We start from the raw sequence: 21,971 nt of genomic DNA, 5'->3' as shown, positions 1-21,971 counted from the left end.
CTGTAGCCAAGTCCTTTTTGTTGACAGGAATGGAGCACAATTAAACCAGCCTCATTTTCTTATTTAAACAAAAACATTTTATTCATCAAAATGTTGAGGAACCACCGGTTTGTTAAAAGACAGCGATGCTGAGACACCATATCAGATGGTCTCTGACAGCTGTAGTCTGTTTTAATGAAATACAAGTGATACGAGTAGAGCCCATGACAATTTTTATTTCACTTTTTGTTTCTACAAAAATGAAATTTTGATTAGCGTATGCCAACAAAAAAGTAACAGAGAGGGACAAAGAAAAGAAGAGGTATGAAAAAGAAGTGATATTGATCCCATTTCATAAGGGAGGCATGTTCCAGCCTAGCCATCAGAAGTGACATATTGCTTGATGGCCCAAAATCCTAACAACAAATCAAACTCCCCTTCCCTCTGTTTTTAAATTGCAACGATCCTTCCAGTCTGACAGACTGGCTCAGGCTGAATGTATTCATAGGAGCACGCTGTATCGGCCATGAAACTTTTGTAAAGTAAACAGCAGTTAACTGGTTTTTGGAGTTCACAGCTTTAGAAAATAAATTGCTTACAATAAAAGAAAATTTTCCTTTTCCAATTTAGATACTGTGCTCTTATGACAGGGTCTTCATAGCTTTTAAAGTTACAAATCTGCAAAATTTCAAAAAGGGTGAGACTGTCCAAAAGGATAATATCACAGGAGAAGCAAAGAGCAGAATGGATGAGCTGCTGCCCTTGTTATTCTGGTTAGTACATTTCGTTTTGTCTTATTAAAGGACGCATGAAATACTTGTGAAATATTAGCATAAAATGAGAATGTAATTAGCATGTTTTGCACATAAGCAGTTAAACTTGGTGGGTATGTTTAGTAGAGATGTAACTAGCAACCCATGTCCAAATTAAGACAAGGTCTACCATCTACCTAAGGTTAGTTCACAACATCATGGTTAAAACAGTACCTAGATTCTGAAGTCAACAGTCAAACACAGTAGCATGCCACTTGGTGGCTTAGGGTATCACTGAACAGTTTATAAAGGAGTACATTAATTGCTGTAGGTAACAGCAGCAGAATCACAGGACTTTACTAAAAATAAAGAGTACTTTTGAAAAACGTTGATAAAGGGAAGATCTAATGCTACAATACATTAAAGACACGCTTGGCTTTGCTTCTCAAAAGATGTGATACTTTGCTACTTAACAGCTATTTAAAGCTGTCAAGATCAAAAAAAGAGATTGGCATAGACAAAAATCTTAATTTGCATTAGGCAGGGAAAAAGTATCCCTAGCTGTGTGCTTTCCCACCTGGGGAAATCAGCAGATCCAACTAGATGGATCTATGTGATCTCAAGAACAAAAATACCAGAAAGTCTATTGTTTACGTTCCTTTAATGTTGTGACTAACAGTCTGTCCACGTTAACAGCTTGATTTCTACAAAAGGATTTTGCACATAGTTTTATGGTTTAATACAAACTTTTAGCATAAGATGATTTCATTGTTCAGTTGATGACATAAAGGCCCTGAACAGTTCACAAGTTTCATGCTTCCTGACTTCTAATGTGTCTAATTATGAGATCTGATATATCTAATCACCAAGGGTTCGACGTGCTGCTTTAGTTGCTCGAGATGCTCTAATATGTTCTTCTTTGTGATGATCCCCAAGACAATCCTGAAACAGATCATGTTATGCTAATAACTGTGTGTGAAATAAAATAAAAAAAAGTTCTAATCACAATGAAAAAGGATTAGAGCAAAACTAAAAAAAATAAATTAAAATTAAAAAAAAAAAGGTTGCAGGAAAGCTAATGAGATAATTAAATGAAAAATGATTTGAAAGTCACTACCCTTTCCCAGACACTGCTTTTTTTTCTTTTTCTCCCAAAATGCTGAACACAACTGGATCTTCAACCACCCCAGAGCAGTACGTTTCTCAAATCAAGCACACATCAGGGAAGCACACTTCATCCCTTCCCCCCCAGATTCCTATCTCTTCAGGTTTTAGAGGCACTGAAAACTAAAATCCACTTCATTTCCTTTGTTTGATTAGTTATTTTCCCCCACACATACAGATAATTATTTGCATTTTAACAAGCCACCGCAGAGAGAACAAAGTAGTAAGTCTGTTAAGTCATAGCAATTGAGGTTTGAAGCTGCACTATAGAGCAGGGCTATGTGGTGTCCCTACAGACAGACAAATTCAGACAGATTTCTCATTCCTAACAGTATATGTCAAGAGCAACTCCCTGGAATGGATATTCTGGTACAAATTAGGAAGAGTAAGGCTCAGTCTCTCCCCCACCCACCCCCTCAGCACCAATTCCTGCACAGTTCCTATTCCAATCTGGATCAGAACCAGTAAGCTGATAATGTGTCTTTATGTGAGCATATTCAATCTGCAAGAAATTTGCTAAAATATACATTAGTCCTTGATGTTCACATGGCTGTATGCCGTGCCTAAATACCACTAGTACTAGTAGTTACTATCTGATCTTGTTGTAATGGACAGCGTGCTCATGGAATATCACAGCTTTGTAAACTGAAGCAGGACAACAAATATGAATGTTCGAAAACATCAAATCATTAAAGCCATCCATACTTGCTGCTACCTTATTGTAAAAGTTAAAAATTTATAGTACAGTTTGACATAGCTTTGCATGATTAATCTTTAGTTGATTTTAACATCAATGTTAATGTTTGAGCTCTCAACCAGAACAGAAACTAAGAAAAAAAGTCATCATAGTAAATATTCTTCATTGAAGTTTTATCAGTTCAAATTCACCCCCCCAAAACAAGAATAACTGCATGTCTGCACTGACTTCTAAGTGTCAGATCATGATGTCCTTTCCCCATCAGAGAAAGGTTTTAACAGTCATTTATGCTTCTGAAAACATCTATCTGCCATTCAATACAGGGATGCATTGAAGAAAAAAAACCAGGAGAACATTTAAAATAAATTTGTTTTAAAATAAATCTGAAAAAATAAACTTGGGGACTAATGCGTTATTTAAATATTTGACACTTAGAGCAGCAGTCCTTTTGCCCACAGCAAAACAAAGTCAGTCCCACCCATATTTCAGGTTTCTTGGGTTTTGTCCTATGGACATTGATCCTAAATAACGTGCGTTAGCAGACAATGTTTCATTCCCCAGGTGCCTTAAAAGACATGCTAAAGAGAAAGCAAGATACTATGGTAGGAGCTGCAATGTCATGTGTCAAGTGTTTAACGCAAGAGATACAGGAAAGCAGAATGTTAAAGCAACAGCTACACAGAAAAAGATCATGTAACAAACAAAAAAAAAAAAAAAAAAAGAGTAGCGTTTTAGGTAAGAGGCAATTATATATAAACATCTCTGTTTCCATCTGTTTCCATGTCTAAGGCTGATTAATTTAGTGGGTTGACATGACAACTCCCTACAGTTTCATTTACAAACATTCTAAATCTTAAAATTACTTTATTGAAATATTTTGAAGTGTAGAAACAAAAGTTGCAGACTGAAGTTCCAGAACCAGTAGCAGTTATTTAGTTGTTAGTATTCCAAAAACAAGAGTTTGGTGGTAATCACCATCACTCCAGAAGAGGAGATACTGACTGGATCATTTTCTCCCTTACTTTTTATGAACCCAGATATTTGTAGACATTCAATAGCTGACACATTGCACATTGCCAAAACATCTATAAGAACAAGGAAATACTTAGACTGTGCACCACGCAAGACTGATTTTTATGAGACAAGTTGTGTCTCCTCCACATGTAAGTTAAACACACAAAACTTGCTGAATGAATGCTAATTATTAACCAAACATCTTTAAATGACTGAATTCACCTGCCTGCTTACTTGGAATACAAGGGAGGAGTAAGAATTTAAGAGAGGTGCCACAGCACGATGCCTTCTTAACAGAAGTTAGGGTCCTCGGTTGCAGCACCAAACCTATGGGTTCAAATACCGTGATCCTGGAATATATCCGGGTTCAAATACTCTGATCCTGGAAATGCAAATTACCGTACCTAACAAAATGAACAGCATTGCTGCCACTTCACTCACCCGTTGTGTGTTACAAGGCACTGCCTCAGACCCAGCTTCCGGAAAATATCCACCACTATTTCCATTGGTGTGTGGTCTGTCACGGTGAAAGGGCTCATATCAAGTATGCTTCTAAGTTTCAAAGGTCGAGGGCTTTCTGCTGGAAGCGATGGGGTATGCTGGGCAAAACAGACCCTGGAACTGCCAACAATCCCTTCCTGCTTCTTTCTAGCACTTTCTTTAAGAATAAGAGAGGAGGGGAGAAAACAGCAGAGGAAGAATTTACATTCTTGGAGTAAGACAAGTTAGTGCAAACAGACAGATCAATCAACACTACCATACTGATGTTATTCTCTACACATCGATATTCTGATACATGCTATTTCAATGTGTTTCTATAGTCACTGCTTTATCCCTAAGAAGTGTTGGTACAGAAATCACAAAAGCTGTCTACCATACAGCTCTGGCCATTCTTCGGCTACCAACGTTCTCACTCCAATAACTAACTTCTATTTACTATGAAGAGGTGGAAAGACATCAAAAATAACATGTAGGAAGCACACAGGCGACTGCTGAAGAAACTGTCCAGGGCAAAACAATCTCAATTGACAGCTCCCCTGTCATGATTCCAACAGCTGTAAATATTGTTGGTTTGAAACCAAGGTTCCCATTTCTGATCACTCTGGAAGCGCTGTCTTCTTGTTTATAATGAATTTATTTACCTTCTGGGAACAGGATCCTCCTCCTTTTCACATCTTCATCACCTTGGTGACAACCGCATCCTTCCCTCTACCCCAAACTATTTTACACAAAACGATTCTCTCAAGCCAGCCAAAATCCAAGACTAAGCAACTTGCACTACGCAATCTCAGCAGCCGAAATGAGTCTTACCTGTGGAAGTCTATTATTAGAAGAATGTTTAGCTATTCTCTCATTTACTCTTAAGTAAATGCAAACTTAAACTAGTATGCTGTCCATAATAATTTCCAAGTTTTGGACATTTCCTATACAGCCTACATAGTGTCATACCATAGTATACACAGTATGAAGACCACAAGCAAAATTTTCACTGAAGTAAACAGTGTTGTGTTCACAAAACACTTTTTAAAAAAATGAGGAAAAGCCTCAAACCAAACAAAAAACCTGGACTAGATGGTGTTTTGGCCTATTTCAGTATGACAAGTTTTGTTTTTATGACAAAGAGATTAACATTTTCTCCATTTCAGAGCCTGCTATTGAAGATAATCATATACTACAATAAAGGAATGGGCAGCCTGTATGAGGTATCTGAACCTGAACTAAGTCTAGAAACACACAGAGTAAACTCTGCTTTAAGCTATAAAATCATATAAGTTGGCATATGTAATCATGCAACACTGGAAGATACTTACCTATTGCAATAGTTAAATCTCTTCTTAGAGCAAAGCCCACTAGTCTCTGAGATTCTTTTGACATAATAACAGGAAAACCATTATAGCTGGTTTCATTGATCAAGTTTTCTATGTCTTCAACTGTCATATTATCCTGCGTCAGAACTGCTAAAGGTGGATCACTTCTTCGAGGTCTCATAACATCAGCAGCCAGTGTTGTGTGAGTAAATTCTTCCTTTGCATCCAAGAAAGGATATCCATTCAGTCGGATGTGTGCCTCGTAGATGCCTTCCCTACCAAAGGCATCTCCTACCCACTTACTGGTCATGACTGCAGCCATTAGGGGCACAATATATTCCAGCCCTCCTGTTAGCTCAAAGACAATAACTACCAGGGACACAGTCATCCTTGTCACACCACCTGCAAGAAAAAATGGTAGCCAGTAACATTCTAGTATCAGATAACAACGAATTTAGGATTTCCTGCCCTCCTATTGAGAACTACAAACATAACTTTGCTGTTAAAGAGTCATCTAACAAATGTCATTCTGTAGAATACAAACAGAAGCAGACAGAAAAAATGAACTCAAAACTTTTAGAGGTTAAAAAAAAAAGAGAGCTAGCTTGAAGGGAAATTCCTAGAAAGTGAGAGAATAAAGGGATTTGAAAAATATGTGCAGCTATTTGAAGTAAACTAAGGGTAAAACTACGTACTTCTACACACCTAGGTTAAAAAAAACTGAAGTGCAAGGAAATCCAGTAAGATAAGAATCTGAAAAAAGAATGGAACTCATGCAGGGAAGTCACAGGTAGCAATTCAATAACTATGCTGTCCAAAGGATTAGGAATTTAATGCTGTTGCTGAATCACAAAAGCTAAATAGAATTCTGAACTGATGAAAAGAAATCTTTCTTGGACAATGGGAGAAGGCAGGGATTATATTTCTCTTTTGTTAGTATTCAAGGTTTTTTTTCTGCCAAGATTTCTGATGCCCTATCTTTATCAATAAAATAATATGATCTTTCTTTCAATATATTCAAAAGTTATTCAAATTGAACTATTAAAAAAAAAAATCAACAGAACAAACAACCTCTCCAAAAACGACATTTGTACCACTAGTTTCTTTGCTCCAATGCACTTTTCCTTAAGGAAAAGGTCTACTTTTTGCAGAATCTTTACTAATAGCTTTTAAATTCAATCTCTAAGGCCACAAAGTTATGAACTGTGACCAGAAAAGACCTTCAAAAAAACCTTTCCTAGTTTAGGTGCCCAATTTAAGCCTCTTTCCATGAAGCTGATTTTCAAGAGTGTGTAAATCAGGCTTTTTAAAAATTCCTCAAGCTGGACTCCACAAATCATTAGACGTTTCTGAAAGGTTTTTTTGCATTATGAATTTCAAGAATATTTTCTGCAATTTACATAAACGTGGCAGCTGATCACAGCACCTCCTTGTAATAATTTCAACAGTACTTGAGTCTGCAAATCCTCTACTTCATACATTTCAAGAAACTGGTATTTGTTGACTGCTGTATTAACGACAGCTCTTGATACCAAAAAGAAAAGGCAAACACTACTTAAATTCTTCTGTTTCTCATAAATTTGTCTTACATGTTATTCCTAAGATCACAAAGACCTGACAGTCTCACGTTGAGATATGAATGTATTGTTCTGAAGAGAGAGAAGTCCATATAAAAAGGTGTTTAAAAACTGCACATTAGTATCTCCTTTCATTCTCTGGTCATTAATTTGGCAACATACAAGAATGAAAATACATTATTTTCATAGCTGTATTTTATTTACCTAAACACGCAGCAGCACCAACCATGGCATAAAGACCAGGTGTAATACAGTCAGCTCCAACTTCACACCACTCCTTGAAAATGAACCAGTCATGATGGTAGTAAGCCAGCTGCTCCACTGCAATTCCTACGATCCTTCCTGCTATTGCTCCAATTGCCATACTAGGTATGAATAACCCAGACGGAACCTGCAACAAAACCAGAACTGATGTCATGCTGATGGCAACATACTTGATGCATCACTTCACAAGTCTCCGTCTCCCCACACACACACACCCCCCCCAAAAAAAAGAGATGCAAATGCTCAAATGGTCAGGTTAAAACAATGTAAATTGGCTTTGCCAAGTTAGTAAAACTTAACACAGTGCTATTGATACTGCTGATCAACCTGGTTAGTTGAACCCATTTTAAGAGCACATTTGTTTATATTTTACTGTACTTAAGAGCAAATCTATCACCAACACAGGACCATAAACTAGACCCTCGTGCCAACAGCACAATTCTTACCATGTGTGTCCAATCTGAGCTGTGCTACTAGTACTGAAGTCTTCCTTACTATTTCCCACCTCCATTATTACTTCATGTTCCTCTGAGCAAACATTCACTTACTAAACAAGCTTTGCACATAGATTTGCCTTCCCAAATTGCTTCCTAACACTGCTATAAATTAAGATGGCCAACTAAACAGGTGACTTTTTAAAAAGAGGTTTTGCTTACTATATTGCAGTTTCCCATACAAAGGGGTGTATACAGAGTTCTAAACACACTAAGAGAGAAACAGGCAGGACAGCTCCCATTGCAAAAAGTAGACAATGTATTACTGTATAAAAACACTCCCACTGTAATTTTAGTTATTTGAACACTTTTTCTGTTATTAACTAAAACCTGCAAAGGGCCACACAGCCTTGTCATACCAACATGTCTTAGTAAAATACTATTGCAAGTCTTGCTTTTATCGGCACCTTCATAAGGAATGAGGGTTCACCTGAGAAACTGCTGTTGTGTATCTTTTCTCCTCCTTAGCAATGTTTCCAAAAAACATACCAGTGTCTACGTATCTCATTAAAGAGGAAATGCCTGCTGCTTCTCCTCACAGTAGTTAGTATAAAAATATTTTCTACTGTAACTGAGGTGCAGATCTGGATACAATTAAGTAGCAGAATTTTTACCTTTTCTCTAAATGCACCTAAACCCGTGCTGTCAAAATAACTTCCATGAAAAAAACTGCACTCCTGGTGTAACATGACACATCATGTAATTTTTTTCTACTGTACAGCTGCAAATTTTAAGTATTGTGCAATTCCAAACTATAGGTTTTGCCATGGAATCCAAACAGCTGGTGCAGAACTGTATTTCAGAATTAATTTGCAATATTATTATTACATTGCCAATATTTATGGTTGCAAAAATTATTTCTAACAGACAAACCAAGGACAAAGAAACATAGCAAACTTTATGTTTGAAAGCCAGCAGCAGAGGTTTGGGGGAAATACTTTAATAATCCTTTATTCCCTTCCTGAATTACCTAATATTTCAATGTTGATAGAGGTATCTATTCAATGCTATCGTTCTGGTGTAATACCCAAATTCTGCATTTATACCACTGCTGTTACATCCCACAAGTAATTATGTATCTAAACCCCTTTCTAACTGTTAAAATCTCATTCTTCTCCTGAGTGAAATTCTTGGTGAACAGTTCAATAGCACCCTGAAAAAAATAACATTTCAGATATAAAAGTAATTGAATCAATCTTTGAAGCTGCCTCAAATTCTAGTTTGCTACAGCAGTAAGCCACAGAAATTCAGTCTCCACATGGAAATTACATCCAAATTATTTCTGGTCCTTTGTTAACATCTAGCTCCTGCTCTTCTTTCCATTACATGCAGATAATGGTTACAAGTCTAACTGTAGTTATGATTTTACAGAGTGATTTTAGATTTGTTTGCATAAGCCTCTGAATCACAAGTCACGAAGCAAAGATGAACACTCACTGAGAAGGATCAAAGAAAAGAAGTTTGGTTCTACCTTGTCTCAGCTTTCTTCTCCAGTGCATGCCAGCCTAACTGAAGTTATACTACAGAGGAAGCACGTAGCACATACTGTGCTACCGTGTCTGTGGCACATGTATCATCTTCGAATCAAGCAAGAAATCAGGATTTAGGTACAACTTTCCATTTCTTTGGTAGCGCAGCTGCATACTGGTCAGGTTCTGAGGCAAAGCTGTAATCCCACCCCAACTGTTGATCATCTGCACTTAGACACAGTAATGACTCTCCTGATAATAAGCAGTACAGTATACATACAAATGCCCGGGGAAAAAAACCAAACCAAACCAGCTACTGCCATACCAGCTTCCTGATGATGCTTGCTCATGGCAGTAAGAGCAGCAGAAATCTCCATACCCCACAGGCAGCAGCTAAGTTACTTTGATCACCTCACAGGAAAACAGTTCCTGTGGGGCAGATTGTCTTTGCACATGGCTACAGCTCCAGGAACAGCCCTGGAGAGCCCAGAAGGTCCTTAACAACGATTTATATGACGAAGTAATACATATTTTTTTATTTATTTTGTATTTTCTCCTCCTTTCATAGAAATAAAGCTTAAAATGCAAATAAATGTAACATTACAGTGACATGCCCTTCTCCAGATAAGGCCGATATTCTAACCATCCATACGCTTTAAAGCTTCAGAGAAATGTATGTAGCACAGTCCCATCATTAACAGCAGCATAACACCACTTGCCCACTGGCAAAGTAATAAATACATTCTTACAACTTCACAAAAACTTCTCCACCAAATTCCACATGCTGACGTTCTAAGAAAATGAACCAAAACCAAATGAAGTGTAAGCTCTACCATTCTGTAATCTAGTGAATTCTAATACACAAAGTATGACCATGTGGTGACAAGCCCATGAGAAAGAGCCAGATGCACAAAACCATGAGTGGTAAAAAAACATTATAACGCTTAGAAGGACATAGCTCTAGATATAAATGAAATACAGCGAGTAAATACAAAACTATACAAATATATATCAGATAGGAGTGGTCACGTTATAGAAGAATATCTGAAATTTTGTCTGTGGAAGACTAGCATTTCAAACATGCACAATGGATTTCTCTTACTCATCAACCAACAATGGAAAAGAACTTCAAATAACAGACTGCAACTCTTTGAAAATATCAACACGTGAGAAAACACAGTATTTTTCTCTCAGTTACGGAATGACAGAATGGTTGAGGTTGGAAGTGACCACTCTAGATGGTCTACTTCTGCTCAAGCAGGGTCATCTACAGCAGGTTGCCCAGGATTGCATCCAATCAGGTTTTAAGTATCTCCAAGGATGGAGCCTCCAGAAGTTCTCTGGACACCCTCTTCCGTTGTTCAGCCACTCTCAAAGTAAAGAAGTGTTTTCTTATGCATGCAGTTACACGGAACAGCAACGTAGACTGAGAAGTCAAAGCCAGTTTAAACACAAACCCTGCCTAGTGAGCATCCTACGATACGTTTGTGTTAAGACACAGTTGATAATGATGTACCTGCAAAAAACTGTGAAGGGAGCCTGACAAGACAGAAAATGATGAAGGCCTAACAGTTACATGTCATTCACTTGGACAGAAGCTGAAGAGAGCTCCAAACCAGTATTATGAAATGACCAGGAAAACCAAAAACTATGGTGCTTTGTAACGGAGAAGAAATTCCCATCAGTCACATTAACAAAGCCTACTTTCTAGTCATGACACTCAGTACTGGAAATTTCAGGCAAGAAATCATCACCAGCTCCCTTTGACAGTCCACAGGAATTACATTTATGTGATGAGGAGAGGGGATTTAAAAAACCCCAAACAAACAAGTTGTTCAAGAGGTACAGCCTTTTCTTCTTCCATGTAACACCACTAGGGAACCTGAGTGGTTATGTTTGAACTCAGCTCTTAGCAATTTTACAATCATCCTTATCGTTGAATCAGACCCATACAGCCAGCCAGCCATACAGTTATGGTTCACTATTAAATATAGCCTGTTTCTATTCAGCTGAACAAAGTGCTAGTTTGAATTAAACTAAACTTGTTTTCTACAAAACTTGCTTCTCAATCAAAGAGTAAAAAGATTTTTTTAAAAAGAACCACACATGAAAAAATTTCTATAAACAAAGCTGCTAGCTTTGAGAGATGGAAAATGAGAAAGGCAACAACTGTCACAACATATGATACAACCACTACATTCACACTTACCTTGATACCAAAGGTGAAGACTGTCATGATTATTTTAAATATGAGTGCCAAACACAACTGCCATATAGCTGAATAGACTCCAGTGCCTGCTGGACGGTCGGGAATATCGTCTACTATCTTGCTTGCATTCATATCATTTCTGTAGTCACAGAGGGAGGAGGATTCTAACGGCCCACAGTCTGTGAAGAGCTCTTTAATAAGCTCACTGGTGTTTAGCCTTGTATAAGGATTAGGAAATGCAATGACAGCTGTTATTGCTGCAACAATAATAACCTCCAGGACAGGATACTTCCCAAATTTTGTCAATTTGCGTCGACGACACCATGCAATGTTTGCTCGGATGAAAAACGCTCCCCAGAGCCCACCAAATACTCCCAGAAGAATAAAAGGAAGCAGTTCAAAAAGGTACCAAGGAGTGTGATATTCCACATAAAAAAGAACTAGGCGGCTATTACCAAAAGGATTGATGGACCTTAAAACAAATGCAGCCACTAAAGCAGCAAAAAATGATCTCCATAAAGTTTTCAGTGGGAAATAGTAACTGACCTGCAAAAAGGAATACATGAAAATTATTAGTGATTCAATTAAAAATACTGGAAAGAGCAGGCTCTTGCACATCTTAAAGTACTGCTGCTCACATGGTATATGCTTAAAAAAAAAAAAAAAAAAGTACTTTTACACTATCAGTGTTATTCCTATCACTTGGAGCACTGGTGCTCCAGCACATAGTACATTTTTAACAAGTTCTACAACAATTCATACTTACATTAGTTTTTAAGTTAATACTAAAGCAGTACTGAAACTACTGCTGTTTAAAGACTGTTCAGAAATACTGCATAGTAATTTATGTTTAAAAGCTTCTCTGTTCCTAAGCATCTCTTTCTAGCACTAAGAACCAGACTATGTACTAGCTCTTCTCTCATATTTCCTGCGAATACTTTTTCATCTCCATTCAACCTATGCCAGAAGGTTTCTGGCAGATGTGTTATTGTTATGAAGTACAATTAAAACATTAAAAAAAATCCTCAAAACAGAACATGCAACTTCATACTTAATACCCACTTTTGAATTTCAAGCCCGATTTGAATTTCAAGAGTTTTCTTCTAAGCTTTTTTTTGAAAATTTTTTTAGCAACAAAGGAATTCCTCAAGATCCCCTAGCAATATAGAAAAATTATACATTAAATAATATTTTGCTTCCTTTTTCAATTCAGATTTTTAGATTTTTTTGGTTTTCTTTAAAAATGCTAATGATCTAACATCCTTATGTATTTTGAAAACAACTAACGAAAACTAAATTATTACAAAATATTTTTTTAAGAAGGGAGTTTGGCTGCCTTTTTAATAATTAACATTCAATTGCATTTAGTGTCTGAAACTAAGAAAAGAAATGTTTAAAAACTTGCTTTGCAAAACCATCAAATAGGTTTCTAAAGCCTCTTTTAAAATGAAAAAAGAGACTGATTTTTATTTATTTTTTTAAGAATACACTCCTAGAGTGAAAAACTGCTGTATCTGTATGTAAACTGTAACCATTAACTGGCTCAGCCCTTCTCCAGAAAAATATAACTGAGAACAAAGCAAAGCCAACATTCATCCAAAGACAAACAATATCTTTAGGGGTTTGCTGGTAACTTGACTCTTGACTTTGAAATGTGGATCCTTCAGTGCCATCTCTTGACGTACCTCCTCCAGACTGAAAAGGACTCCACCGATCGGGGCACCAAAGGCTACAGATACTCCTGCTGCTGAGGCGGCTGACAACACCTGAAAAACAACAACGGTGAGAGTTAGTGTTTGGGGGTTTTTTTGCAGTCTGTGATAAGCTTTAAACATGGAGAACCGCATCTCATTACAGTTATCACTTTCTTCTGTGTTTCTATCAAGGACACACACTTGCTAACAGAAAAGCATCAGTTAAGTCTATCGCAGTGCTTTTAAGATGTGGTCAGCGGCCACAGCAGCCAACCAGGTACTAGCCATGATGAAGCCAAGGACACTGCTCAAAGTCTCCCCAGAGAAGCACCCAAAGGAGTCTATGCTTCAGTATGAAACTGCCCATTATCTCATTTGCAAGAGATCATAATAAGCTTTCTCTGTACTAGAGCAGGCAATTCCACTGTGTCGTAAGTCAAGCAAGTGTCGCAGAAGACCAGCTTGGCTGAACAGGGAACTCCTCATGGAGCTCAAGAGGAAAAAGAAATTGTACGACCTCTGGAAGCAAGGTCAGGCCTCGCAGGAAGATTAGAGGGCTGTAGTTCATATATGCAGGAAGCAGACACAAAAGGTTAAAGCTCAGTTAGAGCTGAAACTGGCCAGTGTTGCGTCAGACAAAAAGAATGGCTTTTTAAAGTATATTAATGGCAAAAGAAAATACTGGACAAATACTCGTCAAAGATGGTCCTCTAACTAACAGGGATGAAGATAAAGCAGAGGCATCCAATGCTTTTTTTGCCTCAGTCTTCAGTAACACTGATAGACCCTAGGCTGCTTGGACAAGTGCAGGAACAGCGACTCTCCATTTGTGGACACTGAAATTTTCAGGGACCAGGTTTATCAGCTGAATGTTGCCAAGTCCATGGAGCCTGATGGCATTCATCCCAGAGCACTGAAGGAGCTAGCAGATGTTATGCAAGACCTCTCTCAATCATCTACCAAATGCCTTGGGAGGCCCCTGTTGACTGGAAGCTTGCCAGTGTTATTCCAATCTACAAAACGGGCGTGAGGGAAGACCCAGGGAACTACAGACCTGTTAACCTAACCTCAGTTACTGGAGAAGTTATGGAAAAGATTATACTGGGTGCTACTGAAAAGCATTTAAAGAATAATGCAATCATGAGGCACAGCCAGCACAGGTTCACAAAAGGAAAGTCCTGTTTAACTCATTTGATATCCTTCTTTGATAAGGCTGCCCACCTAATGGACAAAGGGAAGGCAGTGGATGTAGTATTTCTGGGTTTTACTAAGGCTGTTGATACTGTCCCTCACAGCATTCTTCTGGACAAGTTGTCCAAATGCAGCATGAGCAGGTTCATGGTGCGCTGGGTGAAGAACTGGCTAAATGGCTCAGAGGGTTTTAGCGAATGCGGCTACATCTGGCTGGCAACCGGTCAGCAGCGGTGTTCCTCAGCGTTCAATTGTACAGCCAGTTCTGTTCAATCTAATTATCAATGATCTGGATGCAGGAGTTGAGTGCACCATTAGCAAGTTTGCAAACACCACCAAACTGGGAGGTGCTGTTGACTCTCTTGAGGGACAAGAGGCCTTGCACAGGGATCTAGATAGATTGGAGCACTGGACAATGATTAATAGGATGAAATTTTGCAAGTCAAAATGCCGGATTCTGCACCTAGGTTGGAGTAATGCCAGACACAAGTATAAACTGGGAGAGGAGCGGCTGGAGAGCCACCCTGCAGAAAGGGCTCTGGGGGTGCTGGTGGGCAGCAGCCTTAGTGTGAACCAGCAGTGTGCCCGGCCAGCCAAGCGGGCAAACCACATCCTGGGGGGCATCAAACACAGCAGAACCAACCGGTCAGAAGAGGAGATTATCCCACTGTATTCAACCCCATGGTGCAGCCTCACCCCAAGTGCTGTGTGCTGTTCTGGGCCCCACAATTTAAGAAGGATGTGATGGTCCTTGAACGCCTCCAAAGGAGTGCAACAAAGCCGGTGAAAGGGCTGGAGGGCATGTCCTATAAGGAGCAGCTGAGGACTTCGGACTTGTCTAGTTTAGCAAAAAGGAGGCTGAGGGTTGACCTCATTAAGCTCTGCAGCTTCCTGAGGAGGGGGGACATGGAGAGGGAGCTGCTGAGCTCTTCTCTCTGACATCCAGTTATAGGACACATGGGAATGGTTCAAAGCTATGCCAGGGGAGGTTTACACTGTACATTAGGAAGCATTTCCTTACAGAGAGGCTTCCTAGAGAGGTGGTCAATGCCACAAGCCTGGCAGTGATTAAGACGCATTCGGACAATGCCCTCAACAACATGCTTTAACTTTTTTTTGGTCAGCCCCAAACTGGTCAGGGACTTAGACTAGATGATCATTCTACGTTCCTTTCAACTAAAATATTCTATTCTACTCTAGATGTGTATGGCAGAGTCATCCATCAATCACAAACACTATTCGAGGGACATAAATCAATGACAGACTGCATAGCTTGTATATCAGTTCTGGAGACAGGCGCTCAGGAGCCTTCAAGCAAAAACTTGGAAAAAAGTCTGAGGTGAACCAAGATTAAGGGAGAGATTAAGAACTGAAGCAGCAGCTGGTCCTACAGCATAATTGATTAATTATGTTCAATATATGAGGATGGTTAAAGTGTGTGCTAGTTTTAACAATATCGGACAAATTCCCTGCAAGAACACTGACCCTCAGGTAGCAGCCCTTACACACCTGTGGAAGAATACACAAACTCAAAGAATTATGACATTACTCTGAGATAAGCAGTTTAACTACAGGTAAGTTAAATGACTTAAGCTTTGAGATAGGAAGTGAACGCAAACCTCCCATGTTCTGCAGTCTCCTCCTGAAAGTATAGAAGTTGAGCCTGAGAACTGAAGCACAGCTGGGATGACACCCTTTTTTATTTTACAATATGAATACTTCATTGGATTAGTAAGAATGTTAAAACTTGCTACTCTCTATGACCTTACTTGCTTTCATTAGCATGAGTCTCTCTATTGGATTTACATGACAAGGTTTTGGTAACAGGAGTGGTTCCTGTGAGACAACACCAGAGGCTGCTCCGATGTCCAACAGAGCCATTTCCAGCCAGCTCCAACACTGACCTGCTGCTGCCCAAGGCCAAGCCCGTCAGTGATGCTGGTGGTGCTTTTGTGATAAGATACTTAAGAAAGGATAAAAATGCTGCAGAGCAGCTGTAAGAGAGGAGGGAGGAAAACTTGAGCAAAACAGCCCTGCAGACACCAAGGTGGTGCTCCAGGCAACAGTGCAGATTCCCCTGCAGTCCCTGAAGAAAACAAGGGTGATGCAGGCTGTTGCCCTGCAGCCCACAGAGGACCACGGCAAAGCAGATTTCTACCCTGCAGCCTGTGGAGGCCCCCACACCAGAACAGGTGGACCTGTCCTGAAGGAAGCTGCAGCAAGTAGAAAGCGCTGCAAACTGACTGCAGCCCCTGGTTCCCCATCCCCTTATGCTGCTTTGGGACAGAAGAGCCAGGAGTGAAGCTGAGCCTGGTAAGAAAGGAGAGTGGGGGCAAGATGGTTTAAGTTTTGTTTTTATTTCTCACTATCCTACTCTTACTAAGTGGCAATAAAGTAATCTTCCTCAAGTCTAGTCTGTTTTGCCTGTCATGATAATTGGTGAGTGATCTCCCTATCGTTACTTTGACCTATGAACTTTTTGTCTTACTTTCTCCTGCTGTCTGGCTGAGGAGGAGGGCTGAGAGCGCAGCCTGGTAGGCACCAAAGCTAACCTACCACACTCGCACTAACAACAACAAACAAACAGAGCAGAAACACTGTTGTCACCAACTTTTTCCAGGAACACTTTTGTTCTGCTATTCTCACAACTGAAGACACTCATCAATTACCAAAAGGTAGTCCAAGAACAGAAAGAATTTAAGTAAAGTCAAATGGTCTCAGAGGTGGGAGAAATGCAAATTTACTCTGACATGGAAACAATTTGCCCTGGGGAATGCTCAGGATAATACATTGTTCTTCACACAATAAATAACTACTGATAACCCAAGCCTAAACACTGTCTGACAGAACAAATATCATCTTTAAAACGAATCAGTGTAAATGCATGGATATTCAATACATTGTAGAAATGCTTTTACAAGAACTTACCTCTCTTTTTTTAGCTTCATTTGTGCTGTACTTTGGAAAGAGGTAGGAAAAAATATTCCCACAGCAGCAGGCAACATGTACCAAAGGACCTTCTTTTCCTAAACTCAAACCTGATGCGACAGCCAAAACTAAAGTAATTGTTTTTATCATCAAAGTCCACTTCCCCAAGTAGCCTCTGATGATGAAGCCACTCAAAATAGTTTTTATCTGGAAGAAATAAAAAATATTATCTGTTAGTATATTCTGCTTTCTTCAGAAAATAATTCGTTTTATCATTTTAGCTGCATAACTTCAAAATCAGCCTTTTCAAATTGCTACCTTTATCATATTTTGAAATATGTACTGTGTTCAGAATGCTACACTGAGTCCATTTCGTTGCCAAAACCTTTCCATTTGCAACTTACTCTGAAACACTGGACAGTAACATACAATAACATCATCAATGACATTTAGTGGAAAATTAATCTGCAGTATTTTCTAAGAGTGCATTTATTGGTTTATGATGTAAATTATCAAGAGAAAGTCAGAAAACTCCACAGAAAAATAAACCTGCAAATACTATACTCAAGGTAATCTACTGCAGCAGTACCACACTGGCACCAATTTTAACCTTCCCAGTTTTCTACTTACGTTTTACCATCTCTACATAAAAATTTAACAGTAGATTCTTTGACATAAAGATGGAAAAGATCAGCCTTTTTCCACTAGAAAAGATGTGCCACTTGCCTAAGGTATTACTTTGCCTAACACTGTCATGTTATTAGTCTGGAACATAAGTCTATATATAGGCAATAATGTAGCTATCATGGGAAAGCACAACATGACTATAAATAGGATGTACACAAAACACTGGCCAGCTGTGTCTAGAAAGTAAAGGTTAGCTAAATTTGGAAACCAATTTAGGATGAAATCTTTCCTGGAATAATGGCACAGAACTACTCTAGGCTTATTCAGAGGCAGGATTTGTCCTTCAACTTCAACAATACACATACATGAAGAAATATTTACAGAATGACTGCAGAAGTGAGACTGACCAGACTTTGACTTTGGGTTTTTCTCTCTCCTATTCTGTGTATTGTAGCGGACAGCCATTGTAAAAACAAGGTTTTGATGATACTACACGTTTTACTGTGCGTTTCATGGTTTCTGCTAGTTAAGGCGATTAAAGCCAAAGGACCTGTATTCTGTCAATGAACCACTGCTCTCTTACCACTGTAGGGAGGGTGGGGATTCGGGGGAGGTTTGGAAATCACTCTTCAGAAGTCTACACTCTTTTAAGCTAAGTGCTTCCTTAAAAAACAGTCCAGCCAGAAACACACAGCAAAATTTACAAACTCAGGAGATGCTCCGCATTTTGGGGCATTTTTCACAGCAAGAATTTGCACAATTACATAATTTCAATTTGAATACTTATATTAATGTATTTCACCAAAGTCACAGGGCGTTCCCTCTTGCCTTCCCTCGACCCGGTAAGGCAGCAGGATTTTTCACATTAACATGAAACATATATAATGTATCTATTAGTTAGACCTCACCTCAGGTATCCCCGAGCCACAGGCATAAGGAGCAAATACCTTCACCAGAGAAACTGCTAAGAAGGCAAAGCTCAAAGCCCAGAAAATGTACATTATGTAGTTCATTATGTATGAACCTGGACCCTAAAAACAAAAACAAAACCCAAGAAAAATGTCAGAATATAAACTTGATGTAGAAGCAAAATCACTACTTAAAATAACCCAGAAGTACTGTTGCTGCAAGCACAGTTATGCACAGTTTTGAGGGACAGTAATTATTACCAAGGCAAAAAAAAAGAAAAAAAAAAAAAAAAAAAAAAAAAAAAGAGAGAGCTTTGTCTGAAAAACATGAAGTCATGACACCTGCACATCAGCAAAGACTGGGTTATGCAAGGTAGAAAGTGTTCTAACATTTCATCTTAAAAACAAAAAATAAACATAGCATAGGTAGTATTTTAATAGCTATTAGCTGCTTAAATCTACTGAATACTGCGCAAATCTTTATTTTAAAAAATTTGTCGTAGAAAAATAAACCAAATCTACTCTTAGCTATTGGAGAACAACACAAATTTCATTTTTATTTTTTTTATATGCAGCTATGATCAAGAACATAAATTCTCACCTTATTAACAGATCTATACTCCTAACTTCCTTATACCTGCAACACTCCAAGCCCCCTTACAGTGCATGAAATGCATATTTATTACATTATAACCTATTAATTAATTCAAATGCTGAAAACTGGAGCAGACAGTACAACACAAATCCATGTTTAGTACCCTAACCTTAAGACTACTATTTGTTTTCCACATTCAGTTGAAATGCTGAGCAAGACCATCAAAGAACAAGTATATACTTACTTCTGCTTGCCCAATTATTAGTTCTGCCCATGTTTTCCACTGTGGGCATTTATCTCTCTCTTCAAATGTGGTCTCATTTGAACCCCAACAACACTGTTCATGGTTAAACCACAAAGCACTTAGGCAAATGCCTTCCTTTAAGTCAGTCATCCAGTCAGCAGCAATATCAATTAATCCTGCCAATGCCCCTGTTGGAGAAAGCTTTTTATTAATATTCTGGCAAATAGGAATAACACACACAGCTAAAATGAAGAAATGTGCTGATATTAGTTCATGTAAACTTCAGTTAAAGAAAACCTAATGAAATTGACATTTAAAATATTAGTATTTCCAGGAATACATCTTCTTTGCAATATGGTAAGACTAGTATTGACTGAAGAATCTAATAGCTTGTCTATTTCCCAAACTAAATACATCTTTTTTGTTTTCTGTTTTTTCCCCCTCCCCATACCACAGTTCTCCAACAGTCCACTTAAGCTAAGGAGTTAAGAATCAAAAGAGGACTGACACATTTTTCTGATGAAAGGCAATATACCTTCTGACAAAACTACCTTGCCATGCCTCAGAACACTGATAAACTATTCTACTACGTTTTGTACAGAACAACCTATTTGGAAAAAATAATTCTTACCTTGCCAGTAACAGTTTTAAACAACACAAAAGGACACCAAATAAACCATGATATTCATGTGATTCATATGCAAACTTATTTAATTCTGTAACATTGTGAGCATGCAAAATTCCTACTGCAGGTAACGAACAGTATAGACAGTGAGTAGTTCACAAACTCAAAGTTTAAGAGGAATTCTGTGTTGTAAGTACATGCAGAAAACTTGCTGAAAAGTCTTCAAAAAATAGGCATTACATGAGAAATTGCTTGAAAGGATTAAAAAAAATAATTAAAAATACCTTTATTTTACATAAGCAAAATAGTTTTTCATGGTAGCAATATATGATAAAGTACTTCTAATGTCACTATTTTTGTTAACATGTACAACTGTTGTTAGTTATAATTTACTATTTGTAAGATATCAATCACTACTAGAAATAGCTGTCTAGAGACAGCCACAATTTACTTGTGTAAATTGGTAGTAGAGAATTACCTCTGATTTACTAATTTATATTTACTAACCTTGACAGACCCTCAGTTTGAGATCATGGGACAACCAAACTCAAAGGCAGTATTTTCAGTACAACAAAATTTCAACCAAACTAACTAAAACACATAAACACAAGATCTCCCCATGATTTAAATCAAGGTTCTATCATTTCAGATTCACTAGACATGTATAACAGAAAGCAAATGAAACTGAAAAACTAGGAATGTTCGTGGCCAGAATTTGCTTGCTTTGCTGCTCAAACATAGTAAAGCAATTTTAACATACATAGCAGCTTGAGGGTGGAAACACAACGCTGCACATTCCCACCCAAATTATTACAAGCAATTTCCAGTAATTATGCACTTTCAGTTTGTATATTCAGAGGTATATAAACATGCTACAAACTTTGCATATATATTAATTTATTTGTGATTTCTGAAAGTGATTGTGTGTATATGTAAGTTGTAATTATACAGTTACCAGGCCTTTTTTTTTTTTTTAACAGGCACGGCCATACTCTGCAACGAATCCAATTTCCCTAGCATTTAATCTAACATATGTTTGAAATACTTTTTTTGGAAAAAATGGGACACAAAGTTTGTGACTTCCCATTCCTGTACGTTTTGGTCACTCCAAATTACGCTGATAGAAAGCAGCACTGCACAACAGTGGGCCCACAACCTATCAGATGATTTTAGCTGTAAAACAATCTAAAATACATTAAAGAAAGATAAACTCTATCTGTTTAACAACCTCTAGAAAGATATGACAACATAAGCGTAGGCTCTTCTCATGTATAAACACATGCTTTACAAAGAAGTGTGTTTACCAAAACTACACATATACCAGAGCTACTTTCTGGTCCATATGGAATAAGCTAATGGGTTCAGTAAAGTTCCTAGCAACAAAACCCCAAACCAACCCAAACAAACAAAACCCCAAACCAAAACAAATTCATACAGTAAGAACCACCTAGCACAATCAATTAATACACTTTCACAAGAAATCCAACATCAAAAAAGTGAAATTTAACAGAAAGGGAAACCACCAATCTCAATCACAGAACACTGACAGTTTAGTAGGCGGAAGTTCAGTAACTCTCAAGAAACTCTCACTAAATTCAGCGACAATTTTTTTTTTTCCATTTGATTAGTAAACCCTCCACTCAAGAGATGCTAAAGCCTATAAATCAAGACAGTCAACCTTCTCCTTCCTTCATGGACTTATGGTAGCAGTCTGAAGCAGCTCTTGGACAGG

At 38.2% G+C, this 21,971-nt stretch overlaps 1 protein-coding gene across 7 annotated transcripts in view; it reads right to left on the bottom strand.

Annotated features, from left to right (window-relative positions):
* CLCN3 (chloride voltage-gated channel 3) overlaps nucleotides 1–21,971 on the bottom strand; it is a 70,825-nt gene that overhangs the window by 3,244 nt on the left and 45,610 nt on the right. For 4 of the 7 annotated variants that reach the window (XM_056346207.1, XM_056346198.1, XM_056346244.1 and 1 more), the window contains 9 exons: nucleotides 19,615–19,802; nucleotides 18,776–18,898; nucleotides 17,241–17,447; nucleotides 13,113–13,193; nucleotides 11,428–11,973; nucleotides 7,196–7,382; nucleotides 5,418–5,816; nucleotides 4,048–4,264; nucleotides 1,598–1,673 (listed from right to left, as the gene is read on the bottom strand). In XM_056346207.1, coding sequence (XP_056202182.1) covers nucleotides 1,598–1,673; nucleotides 4,048–4,264; nucleotides 5,418–5,816; nucleotides 7,196–7,382; nucleotides 11,428–11,973; nucleotides 13,113–13,193; nucleotides 17,241–17,447; nucleotides 18,776–18,898; nucleotides 19,615–19,802 — 2,024 coding nt within the window. Of the gene's footprint in view, nucleotides 1–195; nucleotides 1,674–4,047; nucleotides 4,265–5,417; nucleotides 5,817–7,195; nucleotides 7,383–11,427; nucleotides 11,974–13,112; nucleotides 13,194–17,240; nucleotides 17,448–18,775; nucleotides 18,899–19,614; nucleotides 19,803–21,971 lie in introns of those variants that run through there. The other 3 variants (XM_056346236.1, XM_056346256.1, XM_056346226.1) reach the window with 2 other exon arrangements.

This window comes from Falco biarmicus, chromosome 1, assembly GCF_023638135.1.
Source record: "Falco biarmicus isolate bFalBia1 chromosome 1, bFalBia1.pri, whole genome shotgun sequence".
In the NCBI taxonomy this organism is placed as follows: domain Eukaryota; kingdom Metazoa; phylum Chordata; class Aves; order Falconiformes; family Falconidae; genus Falco; species Falco biarmicus.
The sequence above is the reverse complement of the archived record's forward strand: the minus strand, read 5'-3'. Positions and strand labels throughout refer to the sequence as shown.